We start from the raw sequence: 20,984 nt of genomic DNA on the forward strand, positions 1-20,984 counted from the left end.
ATACAAAGAGTGGGACAGGTGGATGGAAGAGCAATGGAATGAGGCAGGAGGCACATACATGAGATGTATAAAAAAAGACCAAACAAACAAAAAGTGACAGTTGTGTAGCTATTGGGTTAACCAGGCTTCACCATGCCCAACTGATACCTCATACCTCCAGGTCAGGGCTGGCACCTCTGTCTGTGGACGCAGAAGAAAACATATGGACGTCTCACCACCTAATTTTCTACATAGGCCTCCTATTTATATTCTCAAGATAGACTGTCCCTCTTCCATGCTTCCTTCGGAGTTAGAGGACTCGGTTCCAGACAGGCCAAACGGTCCTCACGGCGTACTCAACTGCTACAAGAAACCAGTTCTCTCACCTTCACAAATAGTGTTCTCTGATGTCTATGTGTATATTTATAACTGCCGCTACTTTTCTTTCATCTGAGGGAGTCTCAGAAATAATCTACATTTTCTAACTATATATACTAGAGGCATTAAGGATGTATTCTGCATTTTAACTACTTAAATGACTAATCTGCTACTAAATCTTAGCTGCAGGACCAGCGCTGTCTTATCTGACATTTAGTTGTGTCCTTCTCTTCAGCCCTTTCCTTCTCCAATTACTGAGCGGTTGTCTCTAAGAGAAAGGACTCCAGTGAATCCCACCCCTTGGCCGAGTCCCTCTGGTTGGAGGGCAAAGGGGGACATGGAGACATCTGAGGTATTAAGCAGGATTCTGTTTCACCCTTTCAATACCACAAGAGAGACTACCGAAAAGTGAGACTGAACCACACAGAGCATGACCCAGGATTTCAGACATTCAACACCACAGAAGGATACAAAAGATACTTAACCATACAGACAAAAGCAAGAAGAGAGACTTCAACGTACAGCTGGTCAATACAGAAACACATATTGGGGGAAATCTCTCTATCAAGCATTGGAGAAAGATAAAACAGAGTAAGATACCAGCCAATTAGCTTCTCATTGCCATTTTGCAAGCATTATTTAAAAAACAAAAAACAATAGGAGCTGATTAGTTGGTACTTTATCACTCTCCAAAAGTTTGATACATCTCAACCATAGACAGTAAGCACAAGAAGCCATGGGGGTATTCAATTAAGCCAGTTATTTTTCACCTAGACAAAAAAAAAAAAAAATCTTTTTTTAAAAACAGACTTCAGTATCCAATTGCGAAAATTTTTGGACAGGTTTTAGTCAGGTTTTGCCAAAGCAGTCTTAGTCGAAACTGCATCGGCGAAACAGGACTGTAAAAATTAAAAAACGATAGAAATTTCGAGCTAGCATTTCACGGATTTGCGCATTTCTTGACGGTGCTGGATTTTTCAGCTAGTCAGAAAATAGGGCACTTTTATTGAATAGTTTGAATGTAAATTCGACCTCAAAATGGCAAAAAGTGCTGTTTTCTTTCTACGGCACTTAATTGAATACACTCCATAGTGAGATTAGCAATGACAACTTTCGAAAAAATTTAAATGCAATGGAAGAAGGCATACAGTAAAAACAAAAATTACTGTATGTAGCAAATACACAATAGTATAAAGACACCGGGGATAGGTAAAAGATAACACACAAAGATCTGTAGAGATGAAGAAACATCTGCGTAAAAGAAAGGGAAAACCAGATTAAAAACGGAGAATGGGAAAGTAGCAAAAGAAGATCTTTTTGGTTGACAAACATAAAACATGGCCTAGCTGTACGTAGTAAAAAATAAAAAAGGATAGAAATATGAACAGAAAGGAGACCGATGTTTTAAAGCTATGTACACACAATTCGTTTTGCATTGGATTCTATGTTAGATTCGATTTTCTATTAGATCTTCACATTCAATTTGGCATTAGATCTGTACTTTTGCATTAGATAGCGATATCGAATTTGATTTACATTCATGGTACATTGTACACATTTGATTTACTGGATTGAATTTGATATTTGGCTGCACAGTATTTTTCTTTTCGATTTTGAGAAAACAGGAGCGCGCATCGAATCGAATGCAGATCTAAAGTGTCCTAAAAATCAATCGACGTGGATTCGATTTTGCTTCTATAAGCAAAATTGAATCGAAAACAGGGAAAAATCTAAGCATGTGTACACAGCTTTAGACTAATGCCTAATATATTATTATTATCCTTTATTTATATGGCTCCACAAGGGTTCTGCTGCACCTAACAAGTGTTTTGTGATGCATGAGAAAGGTGCTACATAGATTATATGAACTTCTGTAAACATACTAAACACAATAAATAAAAAATAATTATTAAAAATACTGATAAAAATAGATTTATTAAATCCAAGAAGCTTTTATGATCATATATCAATGGGAGCAGGTAGACTCATCCTTATTTCTGTTAACATCATGGATGGTGCGAAATATTTAAATGTAAGGTGTGGGGGGGGGTGATAATAACAGCAAAAACATCATCATCATTTCAACACTACTATTAATTGACTGCATCACTTTGTGGATGGATGAATAAACAGACAGATATACAAAAATAGTCTTAATCAATACAAAGCAACAGGATACACACCTAAAGATTTATCGGTCTGGTGGAAACAAAAACATGGTACTGTATGAGAGCAGGGGACAGTAAATCATTTACTGCCAAGTGATGGAAAGCAGACAATCATTCAGACAACTTGGTTAAAGCAGTTTGATTTAATAAATGTATCCAAACATTCATTTTTATTTGTTTTCCAGTGTTTTGAGCAAATGGTTCATTGTCCTTTGCTCCCATACATAACCAGATTTTGTTTCCACCAGACAAATTGTACACCTGCGCGGTGGCCCGAAAAGGAAACAGAGCGGTGCTACAGGGGAGTGGGAGTGGTCTTGGGTAGGGAGGTGTGGTCTAGCCTCAAAACTTTCCATTTTTGACATTTTGGTGGTATGACCAGTGGGGATGCAGTTAATATCCCGGCTGTCGGGATCCCGGCGTTCAGAATCCCGACGCCGAAATGCCGACACATTCTCCCTCCTGGGGTGTCCACGACACCCCTGGAGGGAGAATAAATGAGTGTGCCGAGCGTAGCGAGGCACCGGGCCCGCTGCGTGGCGAGCCCGCAAGGGGGGGCGATCCACGTCCCCCCCTTGTCGGCATTTCGGCTGTCGGTATTCCGGCGTCGGGATTCTGTACGCCGGGATCCCGACCGCCGGGATTCAATACTGAATCCGACCAGTGTTCCCTGAGCATCCCCAGCTCCCTTCCCTGCTTCGATAAGTGCATGCAGTGTGGCATCTATTCAGTGATCAAAAGCTGATCAAAGTAACCTCCCCCCCAATTACCTCCCCATACATGGTAAAAAGTGACCCACAGGTGAGACTGCGGGACAGTGTTCAAGTAATGGAACACTGTCCTGCTGTAATCCGGACAGTTGCAAGGTATGACATTGAACAGATAAATCTTTTTGTGTACCCAGCTTTCAGGTGGTCATACACTAGCGATCTCAGGCCCGAACACACTATTTCGATGGTTCATGCGATCTATTGTGTGCACATCATGAGGAATGTGTGTGGTACGATGGACAGTCCCGCGGGTTAAGAGGTCGATCCTCAGATCATACGTGCTGCACATATGATTCAGCTTTGCTTGCGGTCGAAAGCAAACCACATATGATCACTCGTTCCATTGCGCTTACGGCCTGCATACGATCAGGTCATGTGCAGGTCGTTCTGATGTATGGCCACCTTTCAACTTGCACAATGCTCACCGTCTTTTCATTGTGGAAAGGAACCAGTTAATCTATCTAATCAGGAGTATATAAAATATCCCAGAGGTTACAGGTTACATACTTTGTAAAGGAACTGAAAGCTCTCAGTATGAGGAATGCCTGAACACTCTCTACAGCCATAATATAAGCAGGTCATCTATTGTCACCAGCTGACTGATTATATAGCTTGTCCTGTGAACCGTATATTACCAGACATGCATGCAGCCTCTGACAATATAACTCATACGGGTGACAAAGTTGGATACTTCCCATGCAAGAAGAATATTTAGGGCTAATTAACTTATTGACCTAATCACAAGCCAGTTAATTTCACAAAGGTCCAGTTTATACACCCCCGCATATCTATAAGATGCAGATTTCCCGTATATAAAACACACCCCAATCCCCTTACAGGACCCCCGGTGCCCACATCAGAGTACACACTGACTGAGTGCGGCTCCATTCCCACAGCAAGTGAGACAGGTATCCTGCTGAGCCCCTGTCACTCTCACCGTCATGTCTGAGCCCTGCCCTGCAGCCACAGAGAGATGGCCGGGACTCCTCGTGTTCTCAGGGGGACGCAGACCACAGCCCCGTCCCGGGCGAGGCGGCCCCTCCCTGTCTCTGGCTTCGCTGAAGAAGAACACTCTCCAACTTCTTTTATTCAGTAACCTTCTATCTCTGTGTTTCTGTTTCCTAGAGCATTTTTTATTTAATTTTTTTTACAAACTTCCTGGGAGGGGACAGGAAAAACTACCCCAGCTAGGAAGGAGGTACCAGCTGGGGAGGGTGAGCCCAGAGGAGGGGAGAGGCGGCCGGCCAATAAGGGAAACGGAAAAAGTACATAGGAAGTTTACACTGAGACAGTGTTACACACACAGGAACTACCGCAGTGCTCGCCTCACACACAGCACTTATAGTGGCTGCATACAGTGACACTGACACCACACTGCTGGATGTCTGGATTGCCATACTTTCATCCGGACTGTCACTGCCGGCATGTCCTGTCACCGGGCATGTCCTGCCACCAAGGCACGAAACATAACAGAAGACTACAGAAATAGCATTCCACCTACTGTAGGCTCTATGGCATGCTGGGACATGTAGTTCATAAACTTGAGAAGATACCTACTTTAAGGCCCAGACACACACACTAGAGGTTATTGTAAAAGATATCACTCGAAATTAAAGGCCCCCTTATACACTAGTTCAACTTATCTGTGGGATAAATTGGACCTGATTGACTGTGAACTTCCCCATCAGCTTCCCTGGATTGCTACATGAGATTTGTCACTTGATGTGCCTTTTTTACATGCAATTTGGTCCAATAAATTGCATGAGATTTATCTGACCAAATTGCATGTGTACAAATGGAAGGTTCTAGTGGATGCTCAGAGTGCCAGGAGGGGCATAGATAGAAGATGGCATGCATAGAAGGCAGCAGTCACAGTCGGTACTTGTGTATTATCACGGCGCCCACGAAATCGGCCGAAAATCAGCCACAAATCGCATGGAAAAATCGGATGCGATTTTGCGGCCGATTTTCGACCGATTTTTCATTATTGCACACCTTGCACACCCCCGATTTCCATCGTAGTGCATCGCATGCAATATAGTGGCATGTGATGCATGCCATGCGATGCATGTGAAGTGATTCGATTTGTAATTGTACAATCACCCTGATGGGTGCTTACAATGTTAAATGCACCGCCATTGTTAACGCCACCCCCACTATCAACGCCAACCCGAAGCGTGGCGAGCGTAGCGAGCCCGCGAGGGACGGCGTTACGCGTCCTCCGACCTTTTCATACCCCCACTATCCACGTCGGCGTGGAGTTGATTTTAGATAGTGTGGCGAGCGCAGCGAGCCACCGAGCCCGAAGCGTGGCGAGCGGACGCGGAATACATGTAAAGTAATCCGCTTCCCCTCGCGGGGCTCGCTGAGCTGGCCACGCTTCGGGCTCGGTGGCTCGCTGCGCTCGCCACACTATCTAAAATCAACTCCACGCCGACGTGGATAGTGGGGATATGAAAAGGTCGGAGGACGCGTACCGCCGCCCCTCGCGGGCTCGCTGCGCTCACCACGCTTCGGGTTGGCATTGATAGTGGGGGTGGCGTTAACAATGGGGGGTGCATTTAACATTGCAAATCGCATCGCATGCCACTTGCTGGCATGCGTTGCTATGCGATATTTAATTGTACAATCAGGGGCATTTTCCCAAAAATCACATCGCATACCATCGCATAGTACCTGGGGGTGTGCAAGGATGGAATAACATGCAAATCATCAGGAAATGGCCGAAAATCGGCAAAAAATCGGACGCAAAATCGCATCGCAGATCAAATCGGTCAAAAATCGGCAGAAAATCGGCCGCAAATCGGCCGATAAATCGGATGCGATATCGGATGCGATATCGGATGCGATATCGGATGAAATCGGGTGCCGTTATAATACACAAGTACCTCACAGTCCGTGCTAGCTCTGCAGCGCTGGCGGCTGTGACGGGGGAGTAGTGGAGCGGATTGGATCACTAACAGATCTGATCTGTGGCAGCTGGAGCCTAGGGGCTCTATCAGAGAGGATGTCCCAGGGGTACTGACTGGGCTTTCAATAGGGATGCAGTTACAATCCCGGCGGTCGGGATCCCGGCATTCAGAATCCCGACGCCGGAATCCCGACAGCCGAAATGCCGACACTTTCTCCCTCCTGGGGTGTCCACGACACCCCTGGAGGGAGAATAAATTAGTGTGCCGAGCGTAGCGAGGCACCGGGCCCGCAAGGGGGGGCGATCCACGTCCCCCCTTGTTGGCATTTCGGCTGTCGGGATTCCGGCGTCGGGATTCTGAACGCAGGGATCCCGACCGCCGGGATTCAATACTGAATCCTTTCAATGTAATGGTAGCTTACCATAGCATCCACAGAATTCGATTTTAAAAAAAAAACTATTTGATTTGCAAAAATAATAACAATTTATGCAAAACCTCTGAGAATAGTCACCTTCAGATGGAACTGGGGATGGGACCTTGTATAACCATCGCAACACCATCAATGTTTACCATTCGATGGTGGCAAACATCAGAATGTTGCCATTGAATGGTAAACACACTATCATCAGTTTAAAAATATCATATATACCCAGTGCTGTAAATGATAAACATGGAAAACATTTCACAATACTATAGTTTATGCTTACGCCTATGCTTATGTTTATTCCTACCACAAAAAAACTAATAACATTCATAAAGACGGAAACATAGATATATAGATATTAGGGCCTCATTCAGACCTGATCACTCATCTGCAAAGTTGCAGATGACTGCAAGTAGATAGCCACCCAAACAGAAAGAAAACCCACCCCGTGCAAATCTGCAAAATTATCGCAGATACAGAAATTATCCGGTCGCAAATCCATACGCAATTCACGTACCATCTAATGATTTTTCTAGTCTGTACAAATATAAATCTGAATTGGTCATCTGCGACATACAGGCTGATCGAGGCCAATGTTGATGTCACAGACCCTGCGACACACAGGCTGATCGAGGCCAATGTTGATGTGACAGACCCTGCGACACACAGGCTGATCGAGGCCAATGTTGATGTCACAGACCCTGCGACACACAGGATGATCGAGGCCAATGTTGATGTCACAGACCCTGCGACACACAGGCTGATCAAGGCCAATGTTGATGTCACAGACCCTGCGACACACAGGCTGATCGAGGCCATTGTTGATGTCACAGACCCTGCGACACACAGGCTGATCGAGGCCAATGTTGATGTCACAGACCCTGCGACACACAGGCTGATCGAGGCCAATGTTGATGACACAGACCCTCCATGAAAACGCACACCTGTGATTTTTGGGAAACTCACTGAAAACAGCAGCCGTCCACCCCCAAACTCTGGCTTCCTGTCTGTCAAACTGTAAGTGGATTGCGTTTACAATCCATATGGAAACTTCTGTCACTATTTGGGCCTGAGTATGTGCAGACATTTGACAATCTTTCTATCTACATATTTACTGATCAGCAATCAACTCTGAATCAGGCCCATAATCTGCAAATCCTTACACATAATTGACACATTGAAACACTTAGGGCCTTATTCTAGTTCACTCTATCTGACAAAATCCTTCTTAGATGGACAAAACCATGTGCACTGCAGGGGGCAGATGTAAAATGTGCAGAGAGAATTTCGGGTGAGTTATTTTGTTTCTGTGCAGGGTAAATACTGGCTGCTTTATTTTTACACTGCAATATAGATCTCACTTTGAAGTAAAACCCCACCCAAATCTAATTCTCTCTGCACAAGTAACATCTGCCCCACCTGCACTGCACATGGTTTTGTCCATCTAAGAAGGAATTTGTCAGAAAGAGTGAACCAAAATAACCCCCTTAGTTAAAGTACGGGGTTAGTTTTGAAATCCCAGCTTTGGAATACCGGTGCTCAGCCTTACAACCTCTGTGCAGCCTAACCCTCCCTCTAGTGCCTAAACCTAACCATCCCCAGTAAACTTACAATCGGATTGCTGACAGGGATTCTGGCGCCAGCATTGTGACCGATATCGAGGTCCTGACACCGGTCTTCTAACTGATGTCGGTATTCTGGCGCCGGTCTTCTGACCGGTGTCAGTATTCTCGCACCAGCCTTTTGACCTCTGTCGGGATACTGGCGCTGGTCTTCTGACCGCTGTTAGGATTCTGGTGCCGGACTTCTGACCGGTGCCCAGAATTCCAGCATCGGTATTCCGATTGCCCACATAACACAGGCATATAGCATAGGAGAGGGAGGACCTACACACCTTTGTCGGATTTGCAGTGGTATTTAAGTACATGTCCCAGTTCTCTACATACTCTTGAGTGGATTGATCACTCTGGTGGTTCTCTGTATTTCTTTTAGTATGTGGATTGTTATCCTTAGGATGTAACGATGATTGCGTTTCTAAACCTGAACTCCATAGAGTTGTTATAGAACATTGGCTTGGGAAGTCATATTGTGCATTCTCAGATGTATTTGATTTTTGTAACCCCTTCCGGTCACATAAAATGGGCTCTAGTGACGCTGTATGTGGTCTCTGAGAGCCACTCTGAATGGTATTATTGGGAGGGGTTTTTAGCTTCTGGCATTCACTTTCTGATGGATTCTTAGATCTGCTCTCAGGTTCTTGTGGAGATTTTTTTCCATCACAAACATTTTCTGGCCCAGATATTGTGTCCAGACTCTGTGAGTTGCTACAATCAGTATCTGTCCATGTTCTAGTTGACCTCAGTACAACTTTGGACAGTGGGCTTTCAGTGCCACTATACCATTCCACAAGCTGTTGGGGCTGTGGTTCTGGTCTGCAACAAGAAAGTGGCCCTGCAGGCTTGTATCGAGACCACCTTGATTGATATGATGTCTCTTCCTTAAAGTTGGTCTCAGTATCTAGTGGCTCTTCAGAAGGAGATGTTGATGGTATATGGTGTTCTGTAGCCTGAGTATTCCTGTCAGTGGCACAATCACTGGGGGGGATTTCTGTCATCCCTTTAGTGTGTGAATGTTCATTTTTTGGACACTGAGTTGGCGGCCCTTCAGTTCCTAAAGATGTTGTCTTTAGACTCAGGAAGCCTTTGTAGTTGGTCTCAGGAGTATTTGGTACATGTAACTCTTTTAAATCATCAGGAATGGATCCTGGTGAAGGAGTGTGGGAACTCCTCATAATAGTGTTTGAGGTAGGTGTTTGAGGTCTATGTAATTCTTGTTTCATTGGTGCTGGTGGAGTGTGAGCCTTGCTCCCAGAATCTGGTGGAAATAGCATGGGATTACTAACATTTGGTGACCTAGCTTCAGGTAATAAGTGGGAGTTCCTTCGACCAAATTCATGGGGAGATGTAGGACGTGACACAACAACATTCGGTGATGTGTCCCATTTTGTTTGCGACCCACTAGTACTTGATATAGTTTTAGGCAATGGCATTTCAGTACTATTATAGTTACCCAACATATGTTGGTTTTGTGGTGTGTGATAAGAAAGAGGTCCTGCAGTCTTGCATCCAGACCATCCAGCAGTACTTTTAGTCTCTTTCATATAGCTAGACTCGGTATACGGATCTTGTCCAGAAAGAAAACCAGATGATCGATGGTTCTGTGTTTCCTGAGAGTTTTTGGACCTTATGTAATGTAACTCTGGATTATTAGAGGTTGATGGTTTATACTGTTGCTCCAACTTCTGTGGCCTCTCAAGCTGTTGGTATTGTGTAGCATATGAATGACTTTGTGTAGCATATGAATGACTTTGTGTAGCATATGAATGACTAACTGGAGCTTTCTCAGTTGTTCTTGTGACGCTTGCTCGACGACTCTGGAATAAATTGTTACAGAATTATTTTTTTAAAATATATATATTGCTTATCATCATAACGCAAGCCTACTTCCAACACTCAGATATATTTACAGCCTTAACTCAGAGTGTCCGAATAGTACCATTGGCCAGAGTCCTGGGGGGCAGCATTGTCATTGCCAGAATCTGGATAGCACAGTGCCACCATTTCCAATTCACACTCTGGGCATACACCCTTCAGCCTGAACAGCTACCCCGAGTGCTCCGGGAAGTGTCGTTCTTCCCAATTCTGGTGGCCTTGCACCCACAGCACAACATAACTTTATGTGCTTGGACGTCGAGGACAGCACATGGCACAGTGGTACTCTATTATGGCATGACATGTTTGCATTATTCATTTTCTGAATATTTTCTGGCAACAGGAGAAATGCTCAGTTGGTATCATAGATGTTTGTCTCAAGATAATCTATATGGGCCAGTGCACTTATTCATACATGGAAATATATATATATGCTATCTGTCCCCTGCAACTTTTTAAAGCCTGTCCAGTAAATGTATCATTGGGCAGTATGGATGGGGTAATGGTTACTGTCTCACAGCACTGAGGTCATGGGTTAAATTCTCATCAGGGCCCTAACTGTGTGGAGTTTGTATATTCTCCCCGTACTTGCGTGGGTTTCCTCTGGGTACTCTTCTTTCCTCACACAATCCAAAAATATACTTAAGGCTAATTGTCTCCCAATAAATTAACCCTAGAATTTCTGTGTGTGTGTGTGTGTGTGTACATGTGGTAGGGAATATAGATTGTAAGCTCCACTGGGGGCAGGGACTGATGTGAATGTTTAAATATTCTCTGTAAAGCGCTGCGGAATATGTATGCGCTATATAAGAAACTGTTAATAAATGAATAAGTAAAGTAATCCTGCCTATCGTGCAGAACTTTTCCCATAAATGTTACCCTTTGTTTTTGTGGAACCCACACTCGCCCATTTGCCATACTGTAGCTCTCTTTAACCTCTAACCTTCTTCTTATGTTTATCTTTGTTCCCTACTCCTTTCTGCAACCCCCCCCCCCTCCCCCCTTTCCCCTTTCTCTTTTTTTTTTCTCCAACTATTTAATACAAACACCCCCTTTTTTGGCCTCTCAATTTATCATATTACTATGTCCTGTCATGTGACATAGATCTTGTGTTTTACATCAATGAGTCTGTCATTTGTTCACTTTGCTAAATTTATTTCAAATAAAAAGGTCAGTGTGAAGAAGTTAAGGTGCCCACACACGCACCGATCCCGGCGTGCGTTGTGGGCTTAACTAGCACACATAGCATCTCATCGTATGCCTTGTGCATACGATGTGCATGCGATGCGATGCTATGCTAGAAAAAGCTAGCACAAAAAGTATGTGCAGCACATACTTTTTGTACTGTACGATGAGGTGCCGCGGGAGCGCGCACCCCATCGTACAGCATCGCACCGCCAGCATCGGTGCGTGTGTGGGCACCTTTAGAGCGGTTCAAGTGCCACATTATTTACCTCTCTGCTCCTGTTGTCAAAATGACTGGAACTCCATTGGTCATGGGAGGCCTCTGTCTGCTGTGGAGTCTAAAATATAATTTATGGCTGGTTAATGGTAACATTATAAAATCTATTATGGAGAAAAACAAAAGTTAATATAAAGAAAACATTAAAATTAAGTGATTGATTTAAGAAATAAATTAGGAGACAGCAAGCAGAACTGTAAATGTATTTAACTGAGGATTGTTTTTACATGCATTGCATATATCTTTGATTAATATTCTGCATCCAAAACACCAATAGAGACGCAGTAACTGGTGTATGACAAAAAAGTGCATTTATTGCTAAATAATATGTACTGCTCCAGGGGTGGATTTTAGGTGGAGGTCGTCTCCAGGCCCAGCACTAGTAAACTCCCCCTCCCCCCAAGAGCAAGTGAAAGAGTAATGGTGGCATTTTCTTCTATCTTGTCCTGCTGGGCAGTGGCTTCAAGGGCTTTTTTTGCATGGCAGCCAACCATCCAGGCCTTCCACAGCGTCTTCTATCTTAAGGAGCTCTTCAACACTCCTCCTCTATTGTCAGACTGCCCCCCCCTCTCTCTCTCTCTCTCTCTCTCTCTCTCTCTCTCTCTCTCTCTAGGGGCCAGATGCACTAAACATCAAAAGTGATAAAATGGAGAGTGATAAACAGCCAGCCAATCAGCTCCTACCTGCCATGTCACAGAGTGTCTTTGAAAAATGTCAGACAGGAGCTGATTGATTGGTTGTTTATCACTCTCCATTTTATCACTTTTGAAGCTTAGTGCATCTGGCCCTAGCTCTTTTGCAGGCTAATATTAGGTGATGGCCATCTTTGTTTTTCAGGAGACGTCATTTTTGCAAAGACTAACCAAATCTCTGTGGGCACCCGCTGTGAACGCCTGCACATGCGCATGAGCGATTATGCGCATGCGCAATCATAAAACATTAGTCGCTGTTGCAAATTCGCCAAGTAGAGACCGCACCAGAATCACCCCCATTGTCTCATCCATATACCTATACTGTCTTATAGATTTACATAGGGACATACAGGAGATCGTTATACATGTATATACACCTATACTGTCTCACCAGTTTACACATGGATGTACAGGAGAACATTATACATATATATAAACACCTACAGTAGATTGTCTCAGCAATTTACACATGGACGCACAGGAGAGCGTTATACATACTGTATATACAGTACACACCTATATTGTCTCACCGATTTTAGGAAGGTGTCACGATTTTTCCAGGCAAGTTCAGATGTATTTTCTTCTTTCTAAACCAAAAATTAATGTAAGCCTTTTATGAATAAGCTTAGGGATTCATTGGTGAAAAACATTGCAATATAATATCATAGATAGTCCAAAGCTCACAGAACACATGGAAGGAAATCATCTTTTACAAATAATGTTCACACTTTCTAATCCAGGATCCCCAGAATAAACACTAGAGAAATCAGAATAAGTCACAATTCATGGAGTAATAGTGTTTCACAAGATAGAGTGCAGTGGATCATGGTAGATATTACTAGAGATGTGCGGCGGCCACTTTTTCGGGTTTTGGTTTTGGATCTGGATCTCCCTTCGTGTTTTGGATCTGGATTGGTTTTGGCAAAACCACCCTTGTGGGTTTTGGTTTTGGATCTGGATTTTTATGAAAAAATGCTAAAAATGGCTAAAATAACAGAATTTGGGCCTGTTTTTGCCCCTAAAGTATTATTAACCTCAATAACATTAGTTTCCACTCATTTCTAGTCAATTTTGATCACTTCACAGCTTACAAAATTGTTTTAATTTACTGTAGTTGGGCCAAAAGGGTATACCGAGGTAGCTGGATGACTAAGCTAAGCGACAGCAGTGGGCATCACATACATGTGGACCTTACACTTCCAACCTGGCAGAGCGGCACTGCAGGGGCAGACAGGGTGGCAGTTTAATAAACTATCCCAAAAAAAGAGAAATGCTCCAAACAGCAAATACAAAGAGGTATCGGCCTTGTCATGACTGGTGGTAGCAGCTTCAGCACTTCTATCAGGTTGCTGATCTCCCACTATTTACCCCTCCATCATCCTCCAAAAATGTGTTTTTATTTTATTTATTACTTTTATTTATTTTTCTTACTTTACACTGGACACAGCCTGTCACACTGGACACAGCCCCTTGGACACTGGACACTGCCCCTGGACATAGCCCCTGGACACTGCCCCTGGACACTGGACACAGCCTGTCACCCTGGACACAGCCCCTTGGACACTGGACACTGCCCCTGGACACAGCCCCTGGACACTGGACACAGCCTGTCACCCTGGACACAGCCCCTGGACAATGGACACAGCCTCTGGACACAGCTCCTGTACACTGGACACAGCCATCACACTGGACACAGCCCCTGGACAATGGACACAGCCGTCACCCTGGACACAGCCCCTTGGACACTGGACACTGCCCCTGGACACAGCCCCTGGACACAGCCCCTGGACAATGGACACAGCCTCTGGACACAGCTCCTGTACACTGGACACAGCCATCACACTGGACACAGCCCCTGGACAATGGACACAGCCGTCACACTGGACACTGGATATATGCCGTCACACAATGGTTAGATGTCACAGTGGCCACTGGATATATGTCGTCACACTGGACACAGGATATATGTCGTCACACTGGACACAGGATATATGTCGTCACACTGGACACAGGATATGTCGTCAGTTGTCACACAGGACAGGACACAGGATATATGTCGTGAGTGACTTGTGACACTGGACAATGGATAAGATATAGGCCGTCACACTGGACACAGCCCCTTGTATTAATGCTGCCCCTGTACACAGTGTACTACTCAGCAGCACTGCAGCCCCTGTGTGTGAGCACTGCAGCACTGAGTTAGTTAAATCACAAAAAAAACACAGGGTTCAGGGCTAAATAAAATAAATCACAACACAGGGCTTAGGGCTAAATAAATCACATCAGGGCACGGGCCACAGGACAGCCCCTGGACAGTGGACACTGCAGCCCCTGCGTGTGAGCACTGCAGCACCTAGTTAGTTAAATCACACTACAGGGCTCAGGCCACAAGTCTACAACACAGGGCAGTGAGGGCAGGTCACGGAGCACAGCACGGAGCACATGGCACGGAGCACAGCACAGGGCAGTGAGGGCAGGTCACGGAGCACAGCACAGCACGGAGCACATGGCACGGAGCACAGCACAGGGCAGTGAGGGCACAGGTCAGGTCACGGAGCACATGGCACAGAGCACAGCACGGAGCACACGGAGCTTCCCAACCACCCTCTTCCCTCTCCAAGATTGGAGTGAAGATGGCGGGGCGCGCATGCGTCTTTTATAAGATCCCGCTCCCGCGAGAATCCGACAGCGCGATGATGACGTTCGGCCTCGTTATTGGTCCGGAATTCAGGCGGGAACACCCGAGCCGGCTCGGATCTGGCCCGGATCCCCGATATTCGGATCTGTCGGATCTGGGGGATCCGGACCCGCTCATCTCTAGTTATTACAGAACAACAGTATACAGAAATACAGCATTATCCTCAATCCCACAAACTTTGCCCAGTACTGTACTTATACAAGGTTTGTCCACACCTTGCAAGCAACACAATCAGATGATTTGCTCATCCTGCTGACATTGTGCCTGATTCAAAATTGCATACAAGCCAGCTAGAACTGCGGCCACATACTGTTGCTAAAGACAGTTTCCCGCTAGTTACATTTGACAATGTCTATGCGGCCATACCGACTCCATCCATCTGCTGGTTGAAGTTCCAGTCATCACTATTAAAGGTCATTTGAACTAGCCCTACTTCTGCATAAGCTAAGCTTTACGCAGCTATGAATTCAGGCTACATGCCCTCATTATTCAAACATTTCATTGTCCCGCATTTACACCCATTGAGCCGCAAGAAGAGACACGGCTGGGATTTGTACAATTATGAATCACCTGTCGTTCCTTATATTTGCGAATGTCAGGAAAAATTGAATTGGATACATACTACTTTGAATCAGGCCCATTGCAATCATAGTCTACTTGGTGCAAAATTAAGAACATAAGATATATTCCATTTAGTGTGCATCAGGAGTCAACAACCATGCGGCATGGCATCATTTAATGGGAACAATAAATTATAATGCAGCTGATCCAGTCTAAGGGGGGGATGCTATCCCGGATCACGGCTGTCGATCCCTCCCTGGCCCGTTTGCAGTTTGCTCAACAGCAAATCGGCAGGCGGGATTCAATGTCTTCCGATCAGCGAAAAGGGGGCGTGTCCGCGAATTGTCCATCTACGGCCGTGATCTCGGCAATCCACAGCCGTTATCGGCAGAACGGGCCCGTCAGCTTTTAAAGTCGGGCTTGTTCTGCCTTGATTTCTCTTCAATGCTGTCGGTAAAGACAGCATTGCATATGGCTCTCCGCCACTATTTCCCCCGTCGGGAATAGTGGCGGAGGATTGCATCCCCCCTAATGCTGGGTACACATTGGATGTGATGACATTTTAAATGCTTTTGCCAACCAGAATGTCAAAATAGAAATATCGTTCAGTGTGTAAATGTTGTTCTGCATGTACAGACTGCGGAATGGCCCCGACTATCCCCTTCCTCCCCAAGACCACCACCATCAGCTGTCTTGGCTAGTATTGGCAAGTGTTTATCTATGCACTTGCTGTTGGCACCCCACCAGATCCAATCGCTAATGAGGTCACTGGGTACACACATCGTTTAGTGTGTGCACTGAGAAAAAACACAAGATAAAAAGGAAACAAACTATTATATCCAGAATTAGAATTTTTGCATTGTGCACTTATTAAGAACCAGAACAAACAGACCGATGAGATCAAGGACTATTCAAAACTATGTATTACAGTAACTTTATACCGCTACTAGGTAAGCTATTACGGCAAAGCTTTAAGGATCAGAAATGCACATTTGGAATCAGTTATGAAGAGAACCTTATCTTGTCCTCCTACTGGTCGCAGTAATTTGTCCCGATTAATCCACTCTGGCTCCCGGAATGATGTCCGTCCCTGAAGGAGGTACCAAATTGTTATCATATATGACTGAATACTTTCTATGACACAGGATACTTGAATTGTAATTATTTTCCTTTATTTTGGGGGGAAGAATTTAACATACAACTATAGCAATTCAGTAAGATATATGCATAGAGGTGAGAGGCCCAACTAACTACACTTTAAAATGTAAAGTACAGTATACAGTATGTTTAATCTACAGGAGATTAGCTTTGGAAAAAAGTACAGTTCATCCCCAGTTTCTCCAAATTCTTTTTCCAACTGCTTCTTTGTACCCCCTCACCATAGGCTAATCTAAGGGGTGGTCCGGGGATACCGCCGTCGCCGCACACACAATTTAAAGAGATGACAGCCGGGCAGAAAAGGGCTGTGTGCTGCCCGGCTTTATAGTTACTGTCTAACTTCTGAGCAAAGCAGCAGCTCTGTCCCCGTTGATATCTTCAATGCTCCCGCTGGACGGCGAGCCAATAGGCGATTGCGGTCCGGCAGCCAATCAGGAGCGGACACCTATACCACTAATGCTGCTTCTGATTGGCTGATGGGTGCGAACTCCTGGCTCGCGGTCCAGTGGGAGTATTGAAGATATCGACGGGGACAGAGCTGCTGCTTTTCATAGAAGTTAGACAGTGACTATAGAGTCGGGCAGCGCACAGCCTTTTGTGCCCGGCTGTCATATTTCTATAAATTGTGTGTGCCCAGTGTCCCCCTTGGCAACGAGCAATTCCCTCCCCCTTGGCAACGAGCAATTCACTCCCCCCCCCCTTGGCAACGAGCAATTTCACTCCCCTCTGGCAATGAGCAATCCCCCCTAGCAACGAGCAAATTCACTCCCCTTGTGCAATGAGCATTTAACCCCCACTTGGCTACAAACAATTCACTACCTCTTGGCAACAAGCATGTATTCCCACTTAGCAATGAGCAATCCCCACTCTCCCTCTGCAATGAGAATTTAACAACTCCCTCTTGGCAACAAGCATGTATTCCTCCTTGGCAACGAGCATGAAGCCCCTTTTGGCATCGAGCATGAAGACCGTGGCATCGAGCATGAAGCCCCTGGCATCAAGTAAGAACCACCTAGCAATAAGCATGTAGGTAAGTGGCAATTATGTGTCAAATATGTAATGGGCATTACGGTTTGTTATATAGTATGTGATAGGCATCATGATATGTGGCCTTATGTGTAATTGGCATTATTGCGTGTGGCCTTATGTAAAATTGGCATTATGGCGTGTGGCTTTATTTGTAATGGGTATTACGGAGTTTGCTAAAATGTGCAATGGGCATTACGGTGTGGTCTAATGTGCAATACCAAGCCCCTTTTGTGATGACACGCCTCCTTTCCACGAGACCACGCCCCCTTTCCGCCGCGCGGCTTCACTGCACAAAGGTCGAACCTATTTCAATATTTGGATCTGGGACCACCCATTACCATATTTCTAGATTCGCCTATGCCCCTCACCTGAGCCCCTGTCCGGTGTGGTGAGGCGTCACGACTGCTTGCACTTCTAGCTTTTGAACCGCTGAACTCCTGCACAAAGACACAATGCTTTCATTCCTGTAGCAAGTACATGCAGGAACACGTTCCTCACACAGCTACAATATTAATTAGCAAATCACTTTATGGAGGACATTTATGAATTGGTCTTAGCTATTAAAAACTCATTGCATATGATAAATCGTGCTCCAGACAATCAGCACCCAACTGATGTGCCAGTTAGGAGCTGATTGACAGGAGAACCATTTATTATACATAAGTTTTAAATAGCTAAAACTTGTTGATAAATGGGGCCCTTTATTTGATACCCTTAATATCCCGACCCAAATTCTAATGTTATTAGCATTATATGTATATTAACAATGATACAATGTGAGTGAATACAGTATGTGCTGCACTTTCATTGTTCAATATTGTGTGTGCTTAACATTAGCTTCTATTATAATAATTATTATTATTATTGCTACTACTATTATTACTGCATTCTGTCTTCACTTATTTTGCAGTATGTCACATCTGTTAATGATCTTTTTTTTTTGTACCATGTTCTTCTGTCTGCAATACACTGACTTCTCCCCATACTGCCACATCATGGAGCCCCTTATGTATTAATTCTTATTCCAGCTGCTTCTTGTCCCCCCTCACCTGAGCCCCTGTCCGGTGTGGTGAGGTGTCACGACTCCTTGCACTTCTAGCTTTTGAACCATAGAACTCCTGCACAAAGACACAATGCTTTTATTTCTGTAGCCATTACATGCATGCACATGTTCCTCACACTCAGCGTCAATAATATTTAGTGGCCACTTTTCATATATATTCCCCAGTTTCCCAAATTCTCATTATCCCATTTTAATAGCAATATAGCTGAAATGTAATGCTGCCCGAGTTCGGTGGCAGTGCGGGAAGCCGGACGAATTCAAATGTTTCTTTAAAGGGGAAATCACTTAGAAGGTATGGTTTTGCCTTGTAAGTGATTGCCCCTTTAATAAAACGTCTGACATCCCTCCCTGCCGCCAAACTAGGGTGGTATTACATTCCACTCTCTATATATAACAATGTAACAAATTGAGTACATGCAGTATTTGATTGTTCAATAGTGTGTGTGCTTAATTAACAGTGACTATTATCATTATTACTAGTGGCAGTATCCATTAGCTGCGGTAATATCCCGCATCTTATTGGTTCGCCAGGGGCTATTTATTTCAGCCCAGCACTTATTGGGGATTATGCTTTGGGTGCCTCACGAAGTACAGTATAATCCCTGATAAGCAGCCCTCAATAAGCATTGTGAATATACATAGATTAGCGCTTTATTACAGGACCAATATATGAAAAAACAAGTGAGATAATATTATTAGTATATTACTGCATTCTGTACACACTCATTATGCAGTATATCAGCTCTGTTATTAATCTATATAATTATGTACTATATGCAATACACTGACTGCATGTCATGCCTCCATGCTGTCACATCATAGACCCCCTAATCTATCATCTCTCCCTTCTCCCAGCTAACCAATCTCCTTATAATATCTTTACCTGTTTTAACCTACTGTACTATATTTTTCTGTACTCTGAAGGCCCCCATAATGTATCCAATTTGCCTGATTCCAACGGATCGGGCCGAGAAATCGGCCCAAATCGGATGCGTTTGTCACCTCATCAGACCCAATGTGGACCCTACAGATTGAACCTGCTCCAGGTTCAATCTGTCTGATCGGACCCATCAGTGGCACATCGCGGGTGTTTTTTAGCACCCATGATGTGTTGGTCCGATCCGGAGGTGTGTGCCAGCGGTGAAGCACCGGGGGTGGGCAGTGTGGAGTGCAGCGCTACCCTTATCGGGACACCACCGTGACGGAAAAAATATGTTAATACTTCCCTTTCTTTAAGTTCGAGTATATTTCGGGGGGAAAAACTCGAAAAAAGAATATCAAAGAAAAAGACGTTGTAACATAAGAACCAAAAGGAAGGAACAACAACAAAGTGAACACATCGAAGCTACCAATGATAATGAAGAACAAAACGATAAAAACAGCATCTTTAATCTAAGCAAAAGAAAATTAACGGAAGCAGAGGAAACCCTTTTGAAAAAAGGCCTCAAGTATGCCCCCACGTCCTCAGCTGAAACTTTCGAAAAATTCATTGATATTCACAAATTTATACGGAAAATAACCTTGAAGAAATTTTTCGCGAAAAAAGAAAAAGAAAATGGAGAAGTAGCAAGCATATCAACAGAAGTACACCAAGACGTGGAAGAAAACAACGAGGATCCAGAAACCAAAACTGATATCAAAAAGAAGAAAAAGAAATCAAAATTTTACCCTACATATATCAAGGGGAACTTCATTGACACATTTAGCAGAATTGTCATTGAAGAAATGGAAAATATGCACATTAAGAATGTAAAAAAGAAAGGACCCCAGAATCTAACCAGGAAGGAACGAAATGCCATAAAAAGCCTAAAAGAAGATAAATCCATTATTATCAAACCTTGTGATAAAGGGGGAGGAGTGGCCATTTTGGATAGAGAAGACTACACTTCAGAGATTCACAGACAACTGAATGATAGAGAAACTTATAAAAAACTCCTATCCGATCCAACAAATAGAATCAAGGAAGCTATGACAACATTACTAAAGAAACATCTGGCATCTAAAGGTATTGATAATACCGAGTTTGACTTTATTAATATTGAAGAACATACCACTCCTACAATCTACGCATTACCCAAGGTTCATAAGAACTCCACAAAACCCCCAGGAAGACCCATCATCACAAGTACCAACTCTATGACATCAAATTTATCTGAAATTATTGATGCTTTATTACAACCGCTAGTGACGAAGAATCCG

General features: G+C 44.2%; 2 protein-coding genes across 4 annotated transcripts in view; both read right to left on the reverse strand.

Annotated features, from left to right (window-relative positions):
* The window catches only part of TRIOBP (TRIO and F-actin binding protein), a 50,389-nt gene extending 45,959 nt beyond the window's left edge, over positions 1-4,430 (reverse strand). For all 3 annotated transcript variants that reach the window (XM_083156495.1, XM_083156494.1, XM_083156493.1), the window contains exon 1: positions 4,233-4,430. In XM_083156495.1, coding sequence (XP_083012621.1) covers positions 4,233-4,238 — 6 coding nt within the window. In that variant the 5' untranslated portion in view covers positions 4,239-4,430. The remainder of the gene's footprint in view (positions 1-4,232) is intronic.
* On the reverse strand, positions 3-19,717 carry LOC146027228 (uncharacterized). Its single transcript, XM_083158181.1, has 8 exons — positions 19,703-19,717; positions 18,772-18,840; positions 18,091-18,159; positions 16,551-16,625; positions 12,793-12,863; positions 11,577-11,645; positions 8,526-10,064; positions 3-1,608 (listed from the first exon to the last, which is right to left on the reverse strand). Exons 1-7 carry the CDS (start codon positions 19,715-19,717, stop codon positions 9,875-9,877), a joined length of 558 nt encoding a protein of 185 aa, XP_083014307.1. The 3' UTR covers positions 3-1,608; positions 8,526-9,874.
* Positions 19,718-20,984: the final 1,267 nt, after the last annotated feature.

This window comes from Crinia signifera, chromosome 8, assembly GCF_055691185.1.
Source record: "Crinia signifera chromosome 8, ASM5569118v1, whole genome shotgun sequence".
Taxonomy (NCBI): domain Eukaryota; kingdom Metazoa; phylum Chordata; class Amphibia; order Anura; family Myobatrachidae; genus Crinia; species Crinia signifera.

What these genes read in the sequence shown, in the direction of transcription:
- LOC146027228 (XM_083158181.1), bottom strand. An exon ending in CACACCGGACAGGGGCTCAG is followed by an intron (nt 18,160 to 18,771) that starts GTGAGGGGGGAC and finishes GTCTTTGTGCAG; the next exon opens with GAGTTCAGCGGTTCAAAAGC. An exon ending in AAATCGGTGAGACAATATAG is followed by an intron (nt 11,646 to 12,792) that starts GTGTGTACTGTA and finishes ATTATATTTTAG; the next exon opens with ACTCCACAGCAGACAGAGGC.